General features: G+C 41.7%; 1 protein-coding gene across 4 annotated transcripts in view; it reads right to left on the reverse strand.

Annotated features, from left to right (window-relative positions):
* The window catches only part of CadN (neural cadherin), a 300,943-nt gene that overhangs the window by 27,420 nt on the left and 255,057 nt on the right, over positions 1-18,466 (reverse strand). For all 4 annotated transcript variants that reach the window (XM_065443455.2, XM_065443446.2, XM_065443469.2 and 1 more), the window contains exons 21-31: positions 17,391-17,621; positions 12,356-12,615; positions 11,753-12,012; positions 10,197-10,330; positions 9,707-9,955; positions 9,046-9,255; positions 8,434-8,724; positions 8,097-8,344; positions 7,295-7,572; positions 3,476-3,824; positions 2,273-2,521 (exon numbers count right to left, since the gene is read on the reverse strand). In XM_065443455.2, the coding sequence (XP_065299527.1) occupies positions 2,273-2,521; positions 3,476-3,824; positions 7,295-7,572; positions 8,097-8,344; positions 8,434-8,724; positions 9,046-9,255; positions 9,707-9,955; positions 10,197-10,330; positions 11,753-12,012; positions 12,356-12,615; positions 17,391-17,621 (2,759 nt within the window). The remainder of the gene's footprint in view (positions 1-2,272; positions 2,522-3,475; positions 3,825-7,294; positions 7,573-8,096; positions 8,345-8,433; positions 8,725-9,045; positions 9,256-9,706; positions 9,956-10,196; positions 10,331-11,752; positions 12,013-12,355; positions 12,616-17,390; positions 17,622-18,466) is intronic.

Below are 18,466 nucleotides of genomic sequence, written 5' to 3' on the forward strand. Positions count from 1 at the left end.
AAAAACCGTTTATTTACAATAACAGTTTAAACATTCTAAAGGTTGAAGAATGCTCTATTTTCCTACACAATTGCCATTTCGGTTGATGCATTTTTGTAGATGCTCTGGCAGTTTTACAATGCCCATGTCATACCACTTTGCTGCCATGTCCTTCAGGAAGAGTTGAACCTTCATCTTTCGCCTTGTTGTTGGAGCAGAACTGCCGTCCAGGCAAATGCTCCTTCAACTTAGGAAACAGGTGGTAGTCCCTCGGTGCTAAGTCCGTACTGTATGGTGGATGGGTGATCACGTTCCAACCAAAGTTTTGCAGCAGTTCAACGGTTTTACGGGCGACGTGTGGGCGAGCGTTGTCGTGGAGAATGCTTATGCCCTTGCTCAACATTCCTCATCCTAGGTTCCAAATTGCCTTCCGAGTTTTTCCAGTGTTTTACAGTACCTGTCAGTGTTTACCGTTGTCTCAGCAGGCAGAAAGGCAACCAACACCCCTTTCCACTCCCAAAACACAGTTGCCATGACTTTAACGGCAAACTGTGTTTGAATTCTTGTAGCATGGGCCAAGAGGGATGACGCCACTTTCGTGACTGTTTTGTCTCAGGTGTAAAGTAGAATGCCCAGATTTTGTCACCCATGACAATAAAGTCCAAGAAGTTGTCCTTTTCGTCTGCATAGCAGTGAAGAAATTCGTGGGAAGAATCAACTCGTTGCTGTTCATGGTTGCAAAGGACATCGAATTGGAAGGACACCAAATTGCAAAGGACATCCACAGTGATCCTCCGATCTTCATGCATGATTTCCTCAACCTTTGCGAATGTCTCGTCGGAAATTGACAACCTACTGCTCCTTTCTTTGTTGTGAATTTCAATATGACCGGCTGCAAACTTTCTACACCACTTACAAACGATCTTGACATCCATGCATGACTGTCCATACACTTCCGTCAATTGGGAATGAATTCTAAGTGGTTTAATTCCTTTTGTGTTCAAAAATCCAATAACCGCACGAACTTCGGACTTGGAGGTATCGTTCAACAGGAGCTCCATTTTGAATGCCTGCCAAGCCAAGACTGAGCAGCCAAGCAAAGCGCGCATGTGCTTATTTGGGAATGCAGGCAGCACCACTCAGAAGAGTGTGGCCAACAACTGTATTAACAGTTTCTCTACGTCCCCCCAAAATAGGAGACCTTACTTTTATGAATGCCCTCCTATCTGCATGCATCTATTCAATTATTAGACTGTTTGCTGATGACTGTAGCTTGTCGTGTGGTAACTAACCTACATGACTGCAGCACTTCAATCAGATCTTTACAGTATTTCTTACTGGTGTAGTAACTGGCCAATGAACGTGAATGTTAATAAAATGCAAAATAATGAGGATATCCTGCAACAGTGTGTCTAACAATCCATTTTCATAGCCTTTTATTGGCTCACAGTTGACTCCCATCCATACATACAAATATCTTGGTGTGCACATTTCTAATGACTTGACATGGCATGCGCATGTTAATTATGTGATTAACTATACTAACCATACACTAAGTTTATTGCACACAATCTTTTCTTTAGCTCCCATCTCACTAAAACTGATGCTCTAAACAACAGTTAGGTCTAAGATAGAGTACGCCTTCTCAATCTGGGAACCCCCATCTGTGCCGACTTCTTGTCTTGAGGCCAATCCAAAACCGTTCTACTCATTCTAGTTTTTCCAATAATTCTCGCACTTCCACTGTGTCCAGAATGAAGCCTTTCCTTAATCTTCCTGGTCTTTCTTGCAGAAGAACAATTGTCCATCTTTGTGTTAAATTTTTTTTTCACCAACCATGATCTCAAGCATGCCCTCTTGGCTGCGCCATCCTATTTCTCATCTTGTGCCGATATCGTTTAAAAATTAAGGTGCCAAGCCGCCGCACCAACCTGTAGTCTCATTTATTCATGCCAAGGACGTCATTATAATGGAATCGCCTCCTTGCCTTCATTGCCAGCAACCCAGATCAATCCGCATTGAGAACTTACATCGGCAACGTTGTACCACAGTTGTACCAATCCTCCCTGTATGGTTACAATGGCATTGAGAGGCTTTTAAATAAATAAATAAATAAATAAATGAATGGCAGTCTTAGGTGCAGGGCACAGTTTACTATGAGAATGTTGCCAAGAGATGTAGATTAATTTCTACAAAATCTTCTACCCAAACAGTCATATACATTTTTTACACACGGTGTTACTCCCATTATAAATTATGCAGTTAGAAAGGTTGGTGATCAGGCTTCACTTACCTCACTGTTGTGAACAACATTTTTTACACAGCCTTGAAATCCCTCCGTCGTATGCCGATGGCGCCAAGCATATGCACCAAGGTCCTTGCCACCAACATGAGTTCCACCCAACTGAAGCGGAGTATTTACGTTAAGAAACTCATTGAACTCAGGTACCTGAGTGCTGTTCTCACAACGGGATCGATCAATGGTTTGATTTCCCTCATGAGTTCGTGCTGACATGCAGTTGTCGACCATCAGCCGCACAGACTGTAGAAAAAAAAAGAGCACAGAGAAAACTTTACACACTAACAACCTTAAAATATAGAAGGCAACAAGTTCAACAGTTCAAAATTCTTAGCTAACAGAACAGCTAAGCAATGCACAACGCAAGTATACCAGCATAAACAGATACATTATTTCCATAGGTGGTTCGTAGGTTTCCAAAGGTAAATTATTAATTTATCATTATAGTACTATCTGAAGCATGGATGAATGAATACTGGCACATACACCAAAAGCCTTACAAAAGTAATACATTCTTTTTAATCATACAGGTGATGCCAGTGGTTTCAACACTGGCATCACCTGTGTGTGCAATTTTCTATGACCACTATAAGCAAAATAATGCAACAAACATTCACTTAAGAAAGTAAATGTACAAACAAATAAGGGCAAAAGCTACATACTAAAAGAATCAGAAAAGCTTTCAGAGTGCAAGTAGCACGCACAATGCTATTTCTCACTGACTTTCATCCAAGGAACTCTTTGCCTTCATAAAAAAAATAAGTTCGGCTATTACATATCACTGTAGGTTTAAAAAAGAGCAATACTAATGAAGATCCATCACTAAAATGAGCTTGCCATGCAACACATTACTGCTGGAAGTTTTCACTTAAAACATAAAATTTAGCTTTCTGCAATTTTGCAGTCTTTCCGGCAGGAGATGGTGACATGTCCATCTTGTCCTGACTATGAGCTGTGATGACCTGTCACCTGTTCATGGGTAACTTCATTCTGCCCACTCATTAGTTGAGTTCATACTTAGTGTTGGAATAACATAGTTAAAACTGTTGCATCTCCGAGTTTGGTTACAGCAACGGCACTGAGAAGAGCACGCAGATAGCACAAGTCTGCATGTACCCTTGTCCTGCCACCTCCAGTTAAGAAAACATAGCAGCCAGAGAAATATAATTACATTGGAGTAAAATTACTATTACTCACCTGTCGGTCCCAAAACACATCCAGTCGGTGCCAATTGCCATTGTTGAGGTGTTCCTCAACGTCAACGAAGAGTTCTGCTGTGCCAGAACCAAAGTCTAAAAGCAGCCTAGGCCTTCCTGCATTGAGCTCTAGTGAGATGAAGTCTTGAATGACAATTTCTCCAGGGTCAGGCCGGGAGATAGGGCCATTGTACAGTAGAAGTCCAGTGGGGCGCTCTGTCATAAACTCTAGGCTCAGATGGGAGTCTTCACACTGCTGCAAGGCAGGGAACCAAGCCCAGCCCTTGCCATTGAAATGCCGTGTTGTTTGCTGACATTGTGGTCCATGAAATCCGGACTGGCAACGACAGCTGCATCAAACACCGCCCATCAGAAAAAGCAAATACAGTAGGTGGAACAAAATTAGCATTGTTTTGGATTAAATCCTTTTAACTAGGCTCAGCTATAAGAAGAACAGGTCAAGAATGAACACAATGTGCATGAAAAAAATAAGCATATGTTACCTAAAGAAGCGACAAAATTACACTGGACGTATCACTTGAATGCTTGCGTGCAATGCACACTGCACTCAGCTAAAACTAAAGCGGTAAATGACCAATAATACATTATAATACTTGAATTACAGTGATATCCTGATAACTGAAGGATAATTCAAACTATTGGTCTTTGCAAAGTCCCATGTTTTTGAACAAAGAGAAACGCGAATTCAAACATTTCGGACAAAGTCTGTCCCTCCCATGAACTGTTTGTTCAGATAAACCCCAGCCAAAGGAGAATGTTTGATGCATCGCTAGCTACCGTAATGTCACATGCCGTAAAACAGTTGTGCGATTGGCTGAGGCAGTCTTAGAGCAGCGTTTCGGAGCATAAGAATGGGCTTTTGGAGCATCTAAGGCCTATACCAATGCGGAAAAATCGCTTTTGAGAGAAGCAAGACACCATATAGAAGGAAGCCTTTCTTAAATGTACAAAAAATTGCACATTCCACATGCTGGGAATCGGTTTAAGCAAAGCTTTTATTTTAGCGTTTGAAAAAGAATGCTATTCATCACAAACAATTTGCAAGTCCTGTAGAGCACACAATCGAGTTGGACACATTTTTACTGGGAAGCACTTAGCTCATCAATTCTAGCACTTAAACATGTGGATCTCGTACATGATAACATAATGCAATGGGATGATGATGATCAGACGAAGCAGGAATGATGAAAAAATGACCGGGACGGTATCACAGTGATCGTATCAACACCCTTTTCAATCTCTACTTTAGCTTCCCAGTTTGCAGTCTCGCAGTCTCCTGCAAACTGGGAGTTTGCAAGAGTGGCAGGAACTGTAGCACACATGTAGACAAAAATTTGAGGAACTCTGCCATGCAAGAGCATTAGGAGTATGCAATGCTCGCTAAGCTATGCCAGCTGCAAACAGCGAAATGCCAGCAATGCAATTAAATGAAACAAGCTTAGCAGAATGCACAACCAGCTATGTTTAAATTTTCAACCATAGCATACCCATTTGAAACAACTATGGTGATGTTACATCATGCAAAGGCTTCACTGCAGTAGTGTAACGCTTTTACATAAAGCGTGAAGAAACTGTGTGCATTCATCTTTTACCTTTAGCAATAAGCTGCCGCATTTCAAGTACGTAGTAGCCCTACACTTGCGCCCACCTTTTCCTTCCTCCATGCACGTGCGTATCGAATGTGCATGATGGATGATGTTGCTTGTGATAGCAAAGTGCCTTGAACTCGGGAGATTTTTTTAAGTACCATATTGTCCGGTGTGCAAGTCGCACCCCGAAAAAGAAACAGCCACTTTCGCAGAAAAATTAATATATAAGTCGCACCTTTGTAGAAGACCCATACATTTCACAAATTTCGGGTCGCATGCACATATCTTCCACAGAATGCCATACTTACCCAATACTGACGCGCTTAGCTACTGTGCACTGCTGATGTACCAGAGATTTTTGGCCACCCAAGACATGAGCTTGGGTGGCCAAAAGGTGAGCGAGGGGCAATATTGGGTGAGCATCTTGCTCTCCGAACGTTCGCATGCACTGATAATTATCTCTCGTAGTGGGCCGGTGCCACATTTTTTGGCAGCGTTTTTCAGCACGGCAAGGTAGGAGCACAAATTGAATGTCACCTACTCAGGGATGCGAGAGCCAAAACAAACGTTTGGAAAACGAGATGCTTGCGCAATCTCACACCATCCGCAAAATAATGAAGGAAGGGCAAAAATCGTGCTATGCGTACAACCTATTTCACACTGTCAGCGCATGCATAGGCGCGCGTCGACAAGCTTGCATGCTCCCAGTGCTTCCGTGTAGCCCCAGCCACCTTCAGTTAATTTCATATATAAGTCACACTGTCACATAAGACACAGCTTGGAAAATTTTTGAAAACAACTGTGTCTTACACACTGGAAAATACTAGCAGAAAGCACCTTTTGGAGCAGCTTTGGAGCACATTAACGAAAATGTTGCAGGATATGCCTTTTGGAGAAGCTGGGGGCAGCTATCTCATCACTGTGTAAAAATGACAACGAAAGATGCATGGGAAGCCGAGACCGAACTGGAGCAAGCAGAGCAGTGTGCGCCCTGCTTGCCCATTTGGCTTAAATGGAGCAAGAAGGAGCTCCCGGTGCACAGTTGATCACATTACCACGCTCACCTAGCATTCCAGAGTGAATGTTGTTCACTCATCGCTTAAGCTGAACAAATCCCAATGAAGTTACTAAGAGAGAGAGAAAAAAAGCGAAGACAGATAACGCAGCGCAAGAATAAAGCCTGCATATTGTGAACCCTTCCAATGCCACTGACATAGTGTTACATTCTCCAATCTTTGCAGTCAGAGGTGCGCATAACATGATGTTACCAAACTCCGATATAGTTCTGCTATCTGTTCTATAATTCTAGATGCATATTTTTTCATCCCTCTGGCTTTGCTCAATCTAGGTTTTTAGTGTGCTATGGAACGTGCCCCTCCATACACACAGTTGTGCCGTGCTGAGCACATACCCGCAGATGGGAAGGTGCCTCCTGTACTTTGGTGACCGCTACCCCAGCAATTTCTTGTTCAAATATTCGCATCGTAGTGCAAGGCCACTAATTTTGCATGTTTCTGCCACCTATTGTACGTTTGTGGGTTTTCCTTTTTCTTTTATTTTTATCTTTTAATATTTTTTTACCCTGGCACGGCCGCGCTATTACGTAAGCATGTGCATCAAAACGAAACTACATAGGCAATATAAGACGAAGATGAGAATGTGAGGAGTATATTCCGAGTGCCATTTGCAATTATCCGTGCAATTTTTTTCCTTTACGAATAACGAAAAATGCACCGCTCTGTTCGTTTTACAATATCCAAGAAAAAATCCTGACCATGGGGGTGAGTCACCTCTGCAAAATCCCTGCGCTCAAAGGGTCAATGAAGCGCTTAATACAACCTCAAGGAAGTTTTCCTGTTCTCACAAAAGAAATTCTTTAAGGAGATAAGGTAGCCAGACAAAGAACTATGATGAAAGACACACAGAAACAGGCCTGTGATGTGTGTATCTGTCTTTCACGTTTGTATCATGCACTTGCAGTTTTAGTTGTGGCTGTGTTGGCTGGTATATCACTGCATAAAAATAAAATGAGTTGAGGAAGTTCACAAAAGCTTTTGGGTCTTAAGCCCATCAACATGACCTCCTGAAGAACTAAGAATTCAGCTACAGAATGCAGACATTCATTAAACTTATTAAATAGTGCACAATGTACTTAACTTCCCTCTCAACCACCCAACTCCAAGAAAGAGAAACCAGCAAAGCCCACACACCTGATTCCTGTATACGTGTCAACACAACGACCATTGTTGTAACATGGAGGAGGTCTCTTGCGGCAGGACTCAATCTCAGAAAAGTCTCGAGCACCGCACGAACACTTGGCCTTCACCCAAGTATTCACTCCCACAAAAGATGTCCGGTTAGCATTTACCATTACAGGATTGCGATCAATCATAAGCACATTAGTGCAGCTACCCTCGCAGTTGTGGTTTTCCAGCAGGCACTCGTCAATGCCCACCATGGTGATGTTGATGCCCACTTTCTCTTCAATCTGCAAAGCAATAAGTGTCATCTCCAATTTACTAGAGGCAGCAAAAGGCATAACATTGTCATGCACGTCATGTTTGTATTTAATTTTATGAGGGGAAGGTTATCACCCTGTTCTAAAAAATGACGATTGTGTCACACTGTCAATCAAGTTATTAAATTTTTCGCAAAGCACCTACCTAGTGTCTCCTGAAACTTTCGCGCTAAGACATGGATCGGCAAGAATGTATGAAAATGCTTTTACACAGCAGATAGACATAAGTCATGGCATTTAAAACTACAACCTATTGTCCCTTATTGCCACAGTAACATGCTTTACTTCCAAAGGTGTAATTCTGCCCAATAAAAGGCTTGCCCGAGCAAGTGTGTCAACTGTCACCTGCTAGCCAGTGTCACTTTACTAGATTGAAGAATGTCTTCTTAACAAATTATAGAGCTCATCAATGCTGCTTTAAAGTGCCTTATTTATGGCCTGTCAGCACCTCTTAATGACAAAGAAAGCAAAACTCTTTGAAGGATTCAACTTACCTCTCTCCGATTCACTGCAACCACCCCATTCAATAAGCTGGCCTTGTAATATGGGGAGCCATGAGCAGAGAAGCGAATATCAGTTATAGGTGGGCGTGACTGCTTGAGGATGACACTGAAGATGTCTACATTATAGGGCTTTGTCTTGATGCGCTCAGCAATCAGGTCACGAAAGATTTCATATTTGCTCTTCACTTGTCGCTGCTTTTTCCAGTCCCAAACCCTTATGAAGTCTTCATCAGTAATACCTAAAAATAAATTAGCAACAAGATGGTTGAAAACTTGGTTTCTGTTCAAAACTAGAGCTTCCGAATTCGGTTCCACACAAATGACTTACCAGTGACACGTATGGAGCCAGAATTGTAGATAGCCTCCTCAGGGATTTCTTTGACAGTTACTGTCACGTTGGCGTGGGCATCCATTGTATGCATACGGTCATACACTAAGAAACGTAAATGGTAGGTGCCTGCTCCTGTTGAGTTCTGCATAGTGATCATGCCTGTGTGGCCGTCCATGTCAAAGTTGGGATGGGCATTATTATTCTCCCAGAAGAATGTCTTATCAGGCAAGTCCCAATCATCCAGGTCCTCAACATGAATGCGCCCAATTTTCGTTGGTGGAGACTCCCCTGTTATAAAGATGACAATTGGCACATAATAAACAATTTCAATTACAAAATTATGCAGATTTTCTCACAGACCAGGGTGAACAAAATTAAAGTAAAGCTTTATTGGTACACCCACGGCTTCACCACCTACACATGTTTATGAACTCATAGTTACACTATGGCTGGCACACCGCAGCATGTTAATGTTGGAAACTGTGCTGAAGATTCCACCTAGTGTCTACGCTTCACGCAAAGGAAAATTCACATCCTTTAAAGCACCACATTTCAACACAATGACTAAGCGTTACTAGCAGAAAGCACCTACTCCCAAGCAAAACTTACCTTTGAAATTGTACACAAAGATGCTCTTGCTGCCGGGGTGCATGCGGTTGTCGTTAACATCCCCAATAATGACTGTGAGAGTAGAAGTCCCTGTGAGTGATGGATTTCCATTGTCTTTGATAAGAATGGGAACCAGGTACTCCTTCTGTGTCTCTCTGTCAAATGTTTCCCGAGAGCGCACCACAGCCATGCCATCTCCATTTGCACCAGCTACGAGGATAACAGTTGAGTCACAGTTGATACAAGTGAATGAAACAGTTGCACAAATGTTCATGACAGCAATGTTCAAAAAATCCTGCCAGAAATGCACAAGCTCTTCCTAGCAAAAAGAACTATGCTTTTTCTGGAGAGCACGTTGTTGGGCGAGTCGGTCGTACATACTTAAAGAAGGGAATTGCGCTAAAAAGGACACCATGTCCTTACTCGTCCGTGTCTTTTTTAGCGCAATTCCCTTCTTTAAGTATGCTTTTTCTCTAATTCTTTACTTCACAATCACTACAGCAAACATTCTGATACCATCTATTTAAAGTAACTAGGTAAATCAGAAAAAAAAAAAGAGAAAAAGAATGAAATCACTTTACAAAATCTTCGAAAACAAAGGCTGAAGATGCAGCTGATGCCCACAAAAAGATATACATTGTGAATACTGTAAGCAACATACTGGGGTCGTGTTCCACTCGGAAAAACTGCTGAATAAGCTCTGGGGCATTGGGATCCATGCGGAAAGTAAATGGAGGGCCGTTGTTTTTGGAACGATCATCATCATCTGTGGCCAAAATTTCTTGCACTTTCTGCGGAGGTGTGTGCTCTGGAATGACTGGCCTGTAGTCGTACTGGAATCTGGGTGGGTTGTCATTGATGTCACTAACAACTACAGTCAATGTTGCAGTTGCAGTTCGTGATGGCACTCCTGCAAAGGCATGTGAAACAAAGAAAAAAAAAAAATGTAGGGGCACACTTACGACACAGTAAAAGGGAATGCAAGAAAAGACAAAGGCCAATCCATAAGCAAAATCTATTTTTTAATTATTAAGAATTATGTGTAGCTGTAATATATTAAGATAATGCTTGTCATATGATCTAAATAGATTATGCTTTTCAAGAGATTCTACAGCACTTTGCCACAAGCAGATGATGTTACTCATACTGACCATCATCGATAGCCAGAATCTTGACTTGATGTCTCGGAATGTCTTCTCGGTCGAGTGTACGTTGAATTTCAACAACACCATTGGGATTTATCTTGAACTGTCGCTTCTTGTCAGAAGATCTGTCAATCATGTAGCTGAAGAAGGAGAGAAAAGAAGTAATGTAGCGAGTGGCTCAGAAATAGAATGGACGAGGGGCTGGGGAGGAAGCATTGAGAACTATATATGTAAAAACAATGCACGTAACTAAAGCTGCACAAAGAAAAGCTATGTCGACGCAAGAACTAAAAAAAGCACCTCAATAATGCAGGAGAAGTTCTGACACAAGCAGCCACATTTGTTGTAGGTGGCTGAAAACGAGATAACCTGAAGAACCTGGCCACATAATGTGTGGTGAGACATTGAGGCCAGGACAGTCTATCTTCACTGGCATAAATATTATGGTTACATTTTACTAAAAATGGCAAACCAAGACCACAGAGCAATTTCTCTCAATTCTATAAATGTCAAATCATTAAAACATACTGCCTGAAAAAACATGCTTGCTGTAGCTTTACTGAAGCAAAAACAGGTTCTCAGCATTTTCTGCACAATGCATTAGTAGAAGACTGGGTATGTACTTCCCAATCATCTTGTACATTGGAACAACACAATTCTGGAACTATTTTTTAATCTCACTGCCTTGTTTTTCATTCCATCCGCTTTTATTGCGATAGCAATTATATGGACACTCCAGGCACATTTCTGCTGTCGCCGTCACCCTGATGTTCCGTATACAGTCCAAGGGTGACAACATTGTCACTGCACGCCATATGTTGTGTGTGCAAGTGAAAGCATGTGAGGGTGAGCCTACGATGGCGGCTCAATCTGGTGCGTGCAAACGAGGAAAGCAGGGTGGAAGTGCACAGTCTTCTGTCGCGCGCAAGGCACTGGAGGGAGGAGAGGGAGGGGAGGGGTTCTACTCTAGTAGCGTCTGCATATGGTGCAGCCATGTGGGACTTATCTTGAAAGTGATCTGTGATAGGGACAGAGTCTGCAGAGTGCTGATAGCATTGTGTGAGCTGTGGTTTCACTGTGTATTTTGAGTTGAAGCGACAGACAGCACGAACGTAAATTCGATCGTTGCTGCTGCTGCGCTTCCTCACTCCAGCATTTTGACAGCGAGTTTCCGCAATCGTCAAGTAAGATGTGTTCATGTTTACTGGTGCGAGCGACACCATGCTTGTTAATTTAGCTAGTAAGCGAATGTTTACAAGTTTACACGGCTGACAGAAATACTATTCTTACTTTGTATAGCTGTCTACTAATTTTTTTTTTTTGTCTACTACTGCAACTTTCTTTAATTGCACGCATACAGGAGGGGAGGGGGCATTGCATTTTTTGTCTGGTATGATTTGTTGCAATGCCATGAAGGTGAAAATGAAGCCTTGCTTCCAAATCAACGATTGTCAATTTTAGAATACAAATTGGAAGGTACCATGAGAGTGATCTGACTTAATGTACCCATAGGTGGCAGCACTACAATATATTTCAAGCTTGAGGATAGGAGGTAAAGTTACCTGACACGCGATTTTCCACCTTGGTCAGCATCCGTGGCTTTGAATGTTGCCAAACTCGAGCCAACAGTGGAATTCTCCGGGACCGATACTTCAATGTTAGGCCGTTCAAACTCAGGTTTGTTGTCATTTATGTCCTTCACCCTGACTTTTACTTTTGCATAATCTGCATGGTAGGGATCAGTAGATTCCCCACCATTATCACTAACTTGAATAGTGATATTGAAGCCAAATCGTTGCTGCAAATCCTCATAGTCAAGAGGCTGGAATAAAAAACGCCAAGCCACAGTGTTACTAAAATGGTTCACGTGAAGTGTCACTAAAAGAAATCTACATCTTATTACAATTGCATGCCAACAGCAACAAGAACGCACATAATATGTTGGTTGAGCAGCAAGAAAAAAATTATAACAGCTAAAATATACATGTATCTAACACTATACTAAACTGAGTGCCCTTTTAAAGACATTTAAAACCCTAAAAAATGCAGTAAATGAACCAAGAAAACAATTTTAAAACAAGGGTGCGAGTTCATGCATGAGTACACAAAGTTCTGAATTATACTAAATGGAATGAAACTAAGCTAAGAAGAGGTTGTATACACACCTTGGCTATCTTCAACGAACCAGTTCCATCAGAATTGGTGACCATGGTGAATTTATCAGAGCCAAATGTGTTGTCAATAACTTTGTAGCTAAACCGGTTAGTTTCTAGTAGATCTCCATCGTTGACCGATACGACCAAGATTGGATTCTCAGGAATATTGTCTGCTTCAGTCTCTTCAACATCAACAAACCAGTCCTTTTTCGTAAATTCTGGAGGCATGTCATTAATATCCTTGATCTTGATAGTAGCAGTCCCAGTACCTGCAATGAATGTTATACCCAATCAGTAAATGCATCAAAGCTCTAAGAGCTAAACTGCACCATGTTCTCTTCGGTCTATGCCATTGGTGTAGCCGGAGGGGGGCGGGGGGGTCAACCCATTCCTACAATTTTCTGACAAACCCCGCCCTCCTTTCCCCCTTTCTCATAGAACAGAAAGTTTCAGGAGATGCGTTCCAAAAGAGCGGCATGAATTAAAGGGAAAGATTGAATGTGAAAGCAAGGTGAAGGCAAGGTGGTCCTAAGAGGGCTGGGGGAGGGGGCTGATCTCTCCCATGCACAGATCATTGCAGCCCTACTCATGGTATGCCTCTATTTTATTCCAGATCATGTTAACCATGACTAGCGAGGGGGATCAGCACTAAAAATTCCACACATAGATAAAGACACTTACCAATCTCTCGGAGCTACTGGCTCTCATTTTACTGCGAACAACGGATGCCTTAATTTTCACAAAGGCTTCTAAACAGGAACCAGCCCTGCTTTTGACTGTCTGCCTCAACAATTCCAGAGTGTAATCGCATAACAACATGTGCCACGTGATGACTACAATACCATTATCGCAAGTTACTTCTAAACATCTATCCAAACAAGTCAGACAGCAGGTCAGTGAAGGTGAGTGAAACTTGAATCATATGATACTATCGAAGTTGGCGCAAGGCTTCATTCCTGTATTTTTAAGTCTGGAATAATACAGCAGGCCCACAAGGCCTAAAGTGCGATTGAGTGATAGGCAAATTGCAAAATAGTGGCCGCCCTCTTCCATACGCAGCTGTGGCCGGGTCACTCAGTAGAGGATCTGGCTGGAAAACAATGGTTACCTCCACTGTTACCTGGACTGCAACAAATCTGGTCTGCAAGCAAGAAGATGCACAATAGTGCACTGTCTCGTTTTTCTTTGGCACCGTTTTTAGCGCTGTTCATCTTTCCAAGTCCATGTACCAGCTAGGCCATCGACATACATTATATATTAGCATCAATTCGCAAATGAAATTTTTTTGAATGAAAATAGCAGAAGGATGATAGCATACTTGATATCAACCTTGAAGTGAATGTGAAGTGGCTGCACGCCTTAGCAATGAAAAACTCTTGCCAGAAGTTAAGCAAAGTGTTGTTTTGGCACTGCAAAAAAGTGCATTCTCGTCAAAGCATTCTTGTTTGGGGAGTGCTAGGAGTTTGTCTTTGCATGCTGTACAACATTCCCCCTCTCTCTCTGTCTCTCTCTCTCTCTCTCTCTCTCTGTGTGTGTGTGCTTGTATGTGCATGCGTGCGCATGTGTGACACACACACAAGCCACTGGTCTGTGCAACACTCGGGCATCAGCAGATCACGAAAATCATTGCGAAAAGCTTTTGGGGTAATTAAACATGACACTATGTAGCTCTGTCAACAAATTATCACATCACAGATGACTCACTGCATCAAGTGCATTTGTAGATAACTGGCAGCATAAAAGACAAATGCTACAGATCAACTGTAATAGGTATAAAGTGTTCAAAGAATGCATAAATGTAAAAGGAAAGCTCGGCACACAGTGCCAAATGTTCACAGGTTGAGTGTCAGGAATGAACGAGATGTCCCACTCTGCACCATAATTTCAAGAACACATCAGATGTTTTATATTAGTATTTGTGCTTTATATAATAAGTTCACGCCATGCATCTTTGATTAATCAATGCTTGTGTACCAAAATGACCCCCCCCACCCAATAATAACTTGGTGACGATTCTACTGCGCACATCTAATGAAACCTGAGACGATGTATATCGTGTTGAAACGATTTTATGGAACACACAAAGGCACACAGACATGCACACAGCTGAATCTTAGTGGCTAGTCACTATCATAGTCCGATGACAACTCCTTACCGCTGTCACAGACGCATGTCTCTGGAATGCCTAATGCACGTGATGGTGCCCGGTTACCCTGTTTTTTGCCAAAAGAACACCTTATGCTTGAAAGATACCTTGTAATATTTTTTTTTTTCAGCCTGTGACAGGTGTACAGCAAACCGATTAATGGTGGCCACTAACCAAGGCATAAAAAAACATCCATTCGTTGCCAGTGTGGCTCGTGACCTTGCATTTAGCATTTTTCTTTTGTAATAATCTGTTTCGGTGTTGATTTCGACTAGAATTAGTTACGATTGTAAGGCGGATGCAAATTTGAATGCACTTTTTATTTTAAAAAAAGGTGCGTATTAGAATCGTGCAAATACGGTATGTGTTGCACAATGACAGCTGGTTTCCTAAAGTCAGCTTCACAGTCCAATTTATAAAGTCAGCTTCGCCGCCGTACGGTTATGTTTGAGATAAAGCATACAAACTCTACGAAGCCAGTTTTGGTTTTGTACGGTACTTATTCAAATGTAGGCAGATAGTTTTTTTTTTTTTCAAATAATCATTTACCAAACTCTAGGGTCAGCATAGATTCAAAGATTAAAAAAAAACACAGTAGTTTTTAACTGAAGCATAGTGAAAGTGAAACAAAATTCAAGGCGCACTTAGTTATTTCTATGTGGATGAATGTGAAAGCATTGCGAATACCGTGCGATGCCTATGCTCTTTCAGCCATCATTATTCAACTACTTAATTAACACTAAAGGTGGTGGAATGGACTCCCACCAAAGGTGGAGGGTTCGACTGCCAACAAAGGTTATGGGTGCAAGTGCCTGAATTAACTATACCTTAATGAATTTAGCCCTATTTAACCCCAATGGTTGTGGGTTTGAGTGTTTTATTGAACTATATCTTAATTATACCTGCCTTAATTACATTTGCCTAATTCACTCGGCCTTAACTGACTGCCTAATTAACTGTCTTAATTGACATCATCAACTGCCTCGATTGGCTCACTTGAGCTTTTGGACAATCAGGGTCATGCCAATACCGACGCCGGACTTTCCGCTTTCAAGCCATACAATGCTTCCATATTAATAACCAATATGAGGTACAGGTGTGCAATTTGGCGTAATAGAGGGTAAAAAATAAATAAAACGCAAGCTCATTCAAAACCCATACATGACAAAAAGAATGCACTTAGAGTTCAATGGGACCAAAAATAGTGAGAACAAATATAAACAAATTATAACAGAAGACTTAGAAGGGCTTGGTTGCGAGCTAGTTGGTATGGGTCATTCATTTGAAGCAGCGGAAAAAAACAAAAGAATTATTTGCGAAGTATGCACCACTGATGCGATGCAAGGAAACGATGCAACATGTAAAGTTGATATCGCGCGTGGTCAAGGAGAGCACCCGAATATGTTTTGACATTAGATAAATTGTGGAAGCACGTTCCACTCTGCGATAATCCCATGCAAGTAATGAAGCACACAGTCAAAAATTATAAAGCGAAGAATGAGGAACCTTTAAAAAACAGTGTAACTAAATTACAGCACACAACATCCGATGAAATGGCAAGATGTTCATGAATGAGAAGTTATATTAAAAAAAAAGAAACAATTATAAGGCCGCTGAGAGTGCATCGCCGATATGACGCAATTGGCGAAATCTAATTATTTGCATAATCTCATTTTTCAAATGTTCTAGCTTTTCTTTCTTTGCTGTCATTTCAGTATTTGAAAAACCGGAGAGGCAGAAGAGGTTGTAAACCCACCCGCACCAAGCCGTCGCGGTGCATGCAGCCAGCGAAGCAGATGACAGCGAAGAATGTAGCAGTAGGACTGCTCACAGTGCCCTCTGCTCTTTCATTCAAAATGCGTCCCGCCCACTCCATAGGGCACGGCAGATAGATGGCAGACTAGCCAATATTCTAGGGACTATAGTGTGGCGTGATGTTATAATGCCATCAAACAGGCGATACCACAACAGCGCCGCTTTCAAATGAAAAGTTGTGCTAGCCACAGAGGCATCGTCAAACGTTTAAGCCGGGCAGTACTTCGGCATCGATGAGAAAAACATCTGCAATTGGAGGGGGCAATGGGAGATGCTTTTTGTGTATGCCGCAACAGGGATGGCATATGCCAGACCACAGCAGCGATTATGACTAATAAGAACATGCCAAGCTCATTCTACAATAAAAGCTGTTTTCATTTCGTGAATGCTGTCCTCGCATTTTGTGTTTAGTCTACATTCAAGGTAAGTTGCCCCCCACACACCTTCCGGCTTCAGACTTTCAGGAGTCTGCTTAGAATTGGGGCCGGCCTAGATTAGAGCAAATACGGTATACAATTACACGGCAGAGGCAATTTTCGGCCCAATATTCTTGAAAACGAAAAACAAATGCGTGTTAGAATCGGGTAAATATCATAATCAGACATTCTGAGCTACTGTTATTGCTGGAAAGTCTTCCTAGGGCAGACCAAAAGTAAACATTTTTGATAGGAGATTATTATTGACAAGTGTTTTCAACGCATTCACTGCCCTCTAAGCTCTGCTGAGACAGATGTTCTCACAAAAAGGGTCACTATTGGAGTCACCACAGGAGTCAGGCACGTGCATGTTGACTGGTCAAGTTCTAATTATTTGGCACAGTCCAATTTTAGGATAGAGATTAAGAAAAATTTGGGCCTATAGAAATGCATAGGCACAGGCAGGGGCCTTTGGCAGGGATGAAAAAAAAAAACTACTTTGCCAGATTCGAATTAACTAGAGTAGTGCATTTTGATGTGCGCTCTTGCTTCTATTTTTCGAAACAACAGTTGTGAAGGTACTACATCATGTCAATGTTGGTTCTGTGCTATAATGCTATATTCAAAACAAAGTTTAAGAGGGGAAGAAATCAAACCATAAGCCTACCTTTCAGCCCTCCACCGTCAACAGCCACCACTTTGATGGTGTACTCTGGGTTTGTCTCACGATCTAGACAACAGACTGCTGTTGAGATGACACCAGTTTCTTCATCAATGGTAAAAATGAGCTCTCCATTTTCATTAACCTGGTTCTGCTCGATGGAATAAGCAAGCCGTGCATTGTTGCCCTCATTGGGATCATCATAGTCCGTGGCGGTCATTGTCATCACAGTCATACCTGAAAATGATGTAATTAACTAATTATAAACCCAAACAAAAATGCAACCATAAATGTGCTCATGTAGCCATGCCTATGAACTTGTGTCAACACTAATAAGTAGTCTCCAAAGGCTTCTTTCTCTCATTTAGATGCAAACAAGCTTTATTACTCTTGAGTGCAAATGAGATTAAATATGGTCAGAAGAAAATATTGTAAAACTAGTTCTGACCATTTCTTGATAATGTTATAAGTATAATAACATGTTGTATTTAGAGTGCCATGGGGAGACGTAAATGCCAATAAAGTGGATACTTATTGAAAAGTGATTACAAGTTACATCCATACAGATGGCAACCCAACACAAAGAAAGGGCGTGCGTCTACGACAGGCTTGAGTCCAAGGCTTTTCCACCTACTCTCATATGTGTGCAAAAAACACTTAAAACAACAAAACGACAATGCAAAGGCACTGGATACTTGTCCTGGTTATAAAAGACATGTTATATAAAAGACCAATTATGAAGGGGCAAAGGTACAAAGAATAATTAGAGGCTTCATCATGCCATCACGACCTAGAGTCACTGAAGGCAGAGCATAGCCCTGATCACTCGGTGAACGAGTTGAGGAGAAAATGCATGACTATGTAAGGAGGGTAACTTGTAATTGTCCGTAGCTCTCTTAATATGAAATGTTTCACACAAATTGTGGCGGGAATTATTAACTTTAGCTGTACCCTACACTTCTACAAAATTTGTCCGAACCGTTTCAGGGGTCCTTTAAGCATGTACAGGCTGCATGATAGAGGTCTTAAACAACAAAATTTCAGAATGCAAACTTGTTTACTTTGGTCCAGATTATAATATG

Source organism: Dermacentor albipictus, chromosome 1 (genome assembly GCF_038994185.2).
Source record: "Dermacentor albipictus isolate Rhodes 1998 colony chromosome 1, USDA_Dalb.pri_finalv2, whole genome shotgun sequence".
NCBI classification, from domain to species: domain Eukaryota; kingdom Metazoa; phylum Arthropoda; class Arachnida; order Ixodida; family Ixodidae; genus Dermacentor; species Dermacentor albipictus.